The sequence below is a fragment of the Capsicum annuum genome, chromosome 11 (genome assembly GCF_002878395.1).
Source record: "Capsicum annuum cultivar UCD-10X-F1 chromosome 11, UCD10Xv1.1, whole genome shotgun sequence".
Classification (NCBI taxonomy): Eukaryota; Viridiplantae; Streptophyta; class Magnoliopsida; order Solanales; family Solanaceae; genus Capsicum; species Capsicum annuum.
The window spans coordinates 99,750,336-99,758,254 of NC_061121.1; the positions used below are offsets into that span (position 1 = coordinate 99,750,336).

The window sequence follows — 7,919 nt, forward strand, 5'->3', positions numbered from 1 at the left end:
TAACTTACTATATCACGATGGAAACAACGAAATGGATATGTGTTAAATGACTTATAATTAACTAATTAAAAGTGATATAACAAAATTACTATAAAAAATATTTATGAAAAAAATTAAATGGACCTCATATAAGACTTTAAGTTAATTTAAAACATCAAGAGATAATTTATCATTTTATGACTATTTTACCTTTTCTATTAAATATTATTATTTTTTTAATAATTAAATGAATTATAATAATTAATTAGGGGTGATATAGTAAAATTACGATTGAAGCAGTTGAAACAGACATGTCAGAAATATCTATTTTGCTTATTTTAATTAAATATTATTAATTTTTAATTACGTAAATGACTTATAATAATTAATTAGGAGTGATGCAGTAAAATTGCAACAGAAACAACTAAAGCAGATACATATTTGTATTAAATATTGTTAATTTTTTAATGCGTAAATGACTTATAATAATTAATCAGAGGTTATACAGTAAAATTACGACTGAAGCAGCTAAAATAGGCATCACAAGCAGGTCAACAGACATATCGACCTCGTGTCTGCTTGAGCTGCTTAACTCCCTCTTATAAATAAGAGAATATTAAAACTAGTTATTTCATTTTATTAGTCTAATTTATAAAATGAAATTTTTTTTATTATATTTTGTCCTTTCTATCTTTATTACTATTAATAACTACGCAAATCAGTAACAATCTCAAACTTCGTGAACTTTGAGCCCTACAGAGCTCCTTCCCATAATAATTTCATCATATATATATATATATATATATAATAACAATCTCATCATATCCGTTTAAACAACTTCAGCTTCTTTCTTTCTTCTTCTTTGGCTTATAGAATACAATATACAAATTTTCTTATGGATTTTAGTAATTACTCAAAAATAGTTTTTCCTCTAGTGTTGGTACTTGTATTTCCATTTTCAAGTGCTTCTAAGAGCAGGTCACCGTGTGATTTTCCGGCGATTTTCAACTTCGGGGATTCGAACTCCGACACCGGTGGATTGTCGGCGGCATTTGGTCAGGCTGGTCCGCCTGCCGGAGAGACATATTTTGGTGCCCCTGCTGGCCGGTACTGTGATGGTCGCCTTGTTATTGATTTTATTGGTAATTAAATTATTATTATTACAATAACTCACATTCTCAATATTCACTTATTAAACAAACTTCACTTTAACAAGTGCGTCCGGCGTTTTAATTTATATGACGCTTTCAAATTTGAATATTTAACACCTCTATATTTAATCATAATTTTTTCATATATCTTTCAAAATATTTTGTAAACATATAATTTTTATTTCAAAAATTTTTAAATTAATCATATCCGTATTTAAAATTAATTCAAAATGTTTGAAATCCGAATCTGAAAGGCATCGCATTAGGACGGAGGGAGTACTATTCTATTAGGAAACTCTTCTTACATAGTGAAATCATCTTTGGAAATTTGCATTGCTTTTAATTGGTCATAGATTTTTTTTTTTCGGTTCAAGTAATTCAAATTCATTGTGAAGTAAGATATCTTGAAGGAATAAGCCCTCTATTAAGATATTTTTGATTCCCAAATTTCAAACTTTGAGATAACTAAAATAAAAGTAGAGAGATTATCCGGCACTATAGTCTACCATCCTTGACCAGGATGGTGGTGTCATAGTCATGGTTAAAGTAGTGGTGGGGTAACGAAAACTGCGACAATTTTTGTTTCTATTAATCACGTTCAGTTCAAAGTTGAAAATTAAAAGAATCCACCGACGCCAATAGCTTCACATGTCTTCTGGTGCAACTGAATGATGTATGCATACTTCTTTAAATATATTAGATTAAACTACTGCTACTTTTTATTTTTAATTTGGAATATTGGTTGAGAGTCACTTCAGTAAGTACTAGTAGAACTCGACATGTGATGTTTGGACTAGTAAACGGCTTTGATTTACTTTAGTTTGTTTCTTGTGGGTAGGAGTGAGCGTTGAATGTTTCGATTTGATTTTATTAAATTTTAATTTAATTTTTTAATTTTTGATTACAGATTTTAATTTTGGTTCGTTTCAATTCGATATTTTCAAAAGGGATTTTCGGTGTAAATGCCTATGATAAAATGAAGACCAAATCAAATACTAAAAGATTTCAATCATTTAAATATGAGACAAATATATTTACATCATCTACAATTGCACATAGATAGCAGCAACTAATTAAGCAGCAAGAAGTAGCAACGTTCACACAGTGATCATTGCCCCAGACCACTGTCCAGTTCTAGTTTTTAGTTTTCATTTCTTATTTTTAAGTTTCGTATGTGCTGCTTAGTAGTGAATATTAAAATTTTGAATATTAGATTTGGGCAAAGTTATCAGTTCTTAGTCCTTATTTTTAAGTTCTGTAAGTAGAATTGTAGATGTTGCTTTAGTATTGAATATTAAAAGTTACTCCCCCATCCCAAATTATCCCAAATTATCCGTTCTAAATTTTCTAAATTGATTTCTCATTTTACTTATTTTTTTCATTAATCAAAAAGAGATAAAAAAATTTTTCTCATGTTTTATCCTTTGTATTAATTACTTTTTCTTCAAATTAAAATATAAACATCATTTAATAGGGATATTATGATATTTTTTTAAATCAATATGCCATCTCAATTTAGGACGAATAATTTAGGACGGAGAGAATATAAAATACTAAGACTTTGGGTTTCGGTCGGCTTAAATATGAGCATTAATTAGTAAGGGCCTATTAGTATATAAAATATTATTAAAAATCTTTTTGACAAAAGTTTGATTATATTCCCACCTATTGAGGTTTGAGGAGGGTAGAATATATTTAATCCATATCATTACCTCTAAAAAAATAGCAAGGCAAGAAAGCATATGCAATGGGGTTCGAACCTATGTCCACAATAAAAGAGAGGCCTTAATAGTGATCCATCTACCACTAGGCTAAGCGACATTGTTTGTTGAATCGGAGATTCAAAATGAAAAAATTAAATTAGTTCGATTCGATTTAGTTTTTCAATTCTTCGATATTTATGTCCACCCTACTTGTGGGTGCGTGGATTTGATTTCCGAAGCCCTTTTTGAGGAATATTTTGACTTTTGAGTGAAATTTGTTTTTGAATTTAAAATAAACGTATTCAGTTATTCAAATTGAAAATAATTGTTTTTAACACATAATATTGCTTTCGTCCTAATTTATATAACATAATTAAAATTTTGAAAGTTAATAAAGTTTTTTATCAAAATTCTTCTCTGTGAATTTTAAATAAATTAAAAATATAAATTGTTGTGATTTTTAATAATTTCTACATAATATCTAAATATGTAAATTTTACTTTTAAAAAAAATTAAAGCTTCTATGTTCTACTTCACCTTCAAAGTTTAAAAGTTTGAATTTTAAAATATGTGACATATGAACGAAGTAGTAATTATGTCCTCTTTTTCCTCATTTGGGCGAAATTATATTTTTGTCCAACTTCAAGTGAAACCAAAACTGTTTTTTTTTTTAAAACAATTGTTTTGATCATTACAACAATATTGTTTTGTCTCGCCTAAACTAACTATACACAACCACCTATTTGGTTAATTAATGATAACATCTTGAAAATTAATGATACTTAAAGTCTGTTTATGTAAAGCCACATCAATACTAGTATCCCTTTTTTAACTAAAATTTGCATCAACAATCTTCATCAGGTTATTATTGAAGCGATTCTTTTTTCTTTTGGTTTCCCTTTTGGCGGTTGCAAGAGCCTCTTGTCCTAGCTCGGGTGTAAGTTTTTGGCTTCGTCGTTATTGAATCGTTCATTCAAAGATAATTAATATAAGACAGATTTAATTTATATATATATATATATTCCGTGTCAATTAGTTGACCTGAGTGTAAAAGTTATATAATGAGCTTAGATTGATGTGGATTGTTTTTTTTCAGCTGAAAGCTTAGGACTACCATATCTAAGTGCATTCTTAGATGCATTGGGTTCAAACTTCAGCCATGGAGCCAACTTTGCCACAGCTGGTTCAACAATCAGACCCCAAAACACAACTTTACATCAAAGTGGTTTTAGCCCCATTTCATTAAACGTTCAGACTTACGAATTCAACGATTTCCTTCTCAGGTCTCAATTTATTCGTACCAAAGGTAACAATATTAGTACCTTTACAACTTTCTGGACTTACGTCCTTACTTTGTTCTATAATCTGATTTTCCTCATTAATGCATACAGGGGGTGTGTTTAGTAAGTTGATGCCTAAGGAGAAACATTTTTCACAGGGGTTATACACATTTGACATTGGACAAAACGATTTAACTGCTGGTTACTTCCTTAACATGTCCACTGATCAAGTTAGAGCTTATGTTCCTGATGTAATCGATCAATTCAAGACCGCTATTCAGGTATGTACATCCTTAAATCTAACCTTGATTTGTAGCAAGAATTAGCGTGTTACAACTTTGAGAAGTTTCAATTTCAATTTATTGCACCAAAATTATAGAAATATATTTTACAATGAAATAACTTTAGTATATCTTTATATAGCACATAAACTTAAAATCGAGACCTCAACAACTCCTTACAAAATATTCATGTGGAATCACATGAAAAATAAAGTAGAAACACATTTTTGTCATCCCCTTAAAAAATTTAAAACCACAATATGTCACACAGTGAAAGACAACTTGTATTTTGTTATTGTGTATAATGGGATTTTTTGTTCCTCTTTAAGTGGTTACGCGCAGATATTAGGTGAATTATTGATGTCTCCATTGCTCATGGCAAATTTATACATGTAGGAGCGTCTTCTATTTTTTGTGATCTATAGGCACCCAAAAATGTCTCAATTGTAACTATGCATGTTCTGGTGAAAATTGCAGGACATATATGGTAGAGGGGGTAGATATTTTTGGATACATAACACTGGTCCGGTTGGTTGTCTACCATATGTCTTAGATCGTGTGCTAATAACAGCAGGGCAAGTTGATAAGGTAGGTTGTGCTTCTCCCTTCAATGAAGTGGCTCAATTTTTCAACAGTAAGCTGAAGGAAGCAGTGATTGAACTAAGAAAGGATCTTCCATTGGCTGGTTTTACCTATGTTGATGTCTATTCCGTCAAGTATGAGCTCATCAGTCGCGCTAAAAAGCACGGTATGTAGACCAATCGTCTCTCTTGTACGTTTTAAGACAAAAATTGAAGTACATGGAAAATTAGTGTGGAATCCATAGTGTTTGAGATCGAATAATACCTTGAAAATTTGAATAGGAAATTTGCTACATTTCTAATGTAGCCATACAAAGAAATAATGAAGTTGTGTATTACTCCCTTCGTCCCAAATTACCCGTCCCAAATTTCCTAATTTGATGTCCCATTTATATTTATCTTTTTTCATTAATCAAGATAAGACAAAAATTTTTTTTCCATGTTTTACCCTTTGCATTAATTACTTTTTCTTCAAATTAAATTGTTAACATCATTTAATAAGGGTATTATGATAAACTAGGTATATTATTAATTTTTCTTAATCAATAAATCATCTCAATTTGAAATGAGTAATTTGAGACAGAGCAAGTAATTAATTAAAAGGTGTGGGAAAAATATTTACACTTTCCCAATGTGATCATAAAAGAAAACAATAGAGTTTTGTGTCGATTAAAAAGTAACTGCTCTTAATAATGTGTTAAAAATACTTGACAACTTGAAAAATTAGGACTTACTGCGTTCTTGTGTTATTATACTAATAGAGTTTGGCACTAATTGAAATGTCAAATAATGAGGCTTTTAAACTTAATGATAATTGTAATCTTATCCAATATGAAAAGCTTTACTTGTGTCGAGGAGTGTATATCAACTTTTCATGTTGGGAGTTTCGTTCTTTTATAGTAGTAATAGATGGAAATTGCTAAATGACCATAATTTTTTGGCTCAAATTTGATCACAATTGTAAAAAGACTTTCATAATTTTATTTAAATTTTATTATATTTTAGCATAAAAGGGTAAAAAAATCTAAAAATTAAGTGTGAACACTTTTTTTCATTGTGGCCAAAAAATTATGATTAAAAGATTTTTCTGTAATAGAAATAGCATAAAGAGATGTATAAATGGACAGATTACGTCCTATTGGACCACTTAAATTAAAATATGCGACACTATGATACAAATTGTAGTCATTTGGTCGGTGGATAGTTTCCTTGCCAGTTGCGACTCTTGGCTTGAAAATTGGAATAGACTGGGTGTGTTTGGTCGGAAAGAAAACAGTTTTTAGAAAATAAAAAATATTTTTTAAATTTTTTTATGTTTGGTTAGCTTAAATATTTTAAAAAATATTTGTCAATTCAACTTATTTTCCTCAAATTTAAGGTTAAGGAAAATGACTTTTCTTCAAAAAGCAAGATTTTTTTTTTCTAAACTCTATTTCAACCTCACTCTTAAGTTGAAATGTTCATACAACTCTCAAAATCACCCACTTCTATCCCAACACTTAATTCCCTACCACCCCCAATCCAAAAAACATACTATGTAATTTTTTAAAAATATTTTAAAACTTTTTCTTACCCCATCTGTTACTCCGACCCCCACTCCTACCAACCCCCTTCAAAAAGAAAAATTAATTTTTGTTAGAAAAAATTTAAATTTTTTTCTTAACCCTCCCTCCCCTCCCCAAAAAAAATAAAAAATAAAAAATAAACACAAAAATATAAGTAAAAAACAACTTATTTTTCTAGAAAATATTTTCCTCCTCCATATTGAACACACCCTAAAAAAAGTATTTTTCAGGGTCAAAATATATTTTTATAAAAAGTATTTTTTACTCATTAGCTAAACACTAAAATATATTTTCTGAAAAATATTTTTACATTCACCATCCAAACATAAGAAAATAAGTAAGAAATCAATTTCTTTTTCATGAAAACCTTTTCTAAAAAAATATTATCCATGAAAAATATTTTCCTTATTCATACCAAACACACCTAAAATTTATATTATAATATCTTGTGCATATTAAAATAGAGTTCTGAATAACAATTTCACTAAAGTTGTGAATAAATTATTTGTATATATTAAATAATTTTTTAAAATAAGTACAAAGTTCAAATTAAAATTATTGGATTCTGGTGAATCCGTAATTTACATCGTCCCCAGTTTAAAGTATTATATTGTTGATGATGGTTGGTGAAATTATAGGGTTTGAGCATCCACTGCAAGCTTGCTGCGGGCATGGAGGAAAGTACAACTACAACATGCATCACGGATGTGGAAGCAAGATCAAGGTGAAAGGCAAAGAAATAATATTGGGAAAATCATGCAAAAATCCATCAGTAAGAATCAATTGGGATGGTGTACATTTCACAGAGGCTGCAAATAAATGGGTGTTTGAACAAATTGTGAATGGCTCATATTCAGACCCTCCACTACCCTTGAACATGGCATGTCATAAGCAATATGCGTAGTTATTCATCAAGATCATTGTACCAATTATTAATCAATAAATGGTACTTTTTCACCGTTCAAGTGTTGGATAAAATTAATTGACCACTTTTAGCATTATGGATCAAGAATCCTATTTCAAATGTATATTGAGCTATTTTTTGGTGTATTAGATTAGAGTCTAAAGACTATTTCATTATCAAGTAAGAATTGTACTTTGATTCTAAACCGATTCGGCAGATTCTTGCAAATGTCCCTTTTTAGGTCACTAATGAATCTGATCGTGCTTTGTGTAATTATAAAAGATGATAAGATATTAATAATTTTATTAAATATAATATAAATAGAAGAGGCTGAAAATGTTTGGTTAGCTGTTAGCAAATTTCCAATAAAATCATGAGTTAATTTTTGAACCAAAAAATTATAAACTTGCTACAATCAAAAATTTATAAAAAATACAAAATAATGAGAAATTCTAGAGAGAATATACAAAAAAAA

The 7,919-nt window shown here is 29.2% G+C and overlaps 1 protein-coding gene across 1 annotated transcript; it reads left to right on the forward strand.

The window, feature by feature from the left end:
- The first annotated feature begins 711 nt into the window (after positions 1-711).
- On the forward strand, positions 712-7,693 carry LOC107848486 (GDSL esterase/lipase At3g26430). The gene is made up of 5 exons (XM_016693261.2): positions 712-1,121; positions 3,930-4,139; positions 4,225-4,394; positions 4,872-5,142; positions 7,179-7,693. The coding sequence occupies exons 1-5, from the start codon at positions 875-877 to the stop codon at positions 7,442-7,444; spliced, it is 1,164 nt and encodes a 387-aa protein (XP_016548747.1). The 5' UTR covers positions 712-874; the 3' UTR covers positions 7,445-7,693.
- Positions 7,694-7,919: the final 226 nt, after the last annotated feature.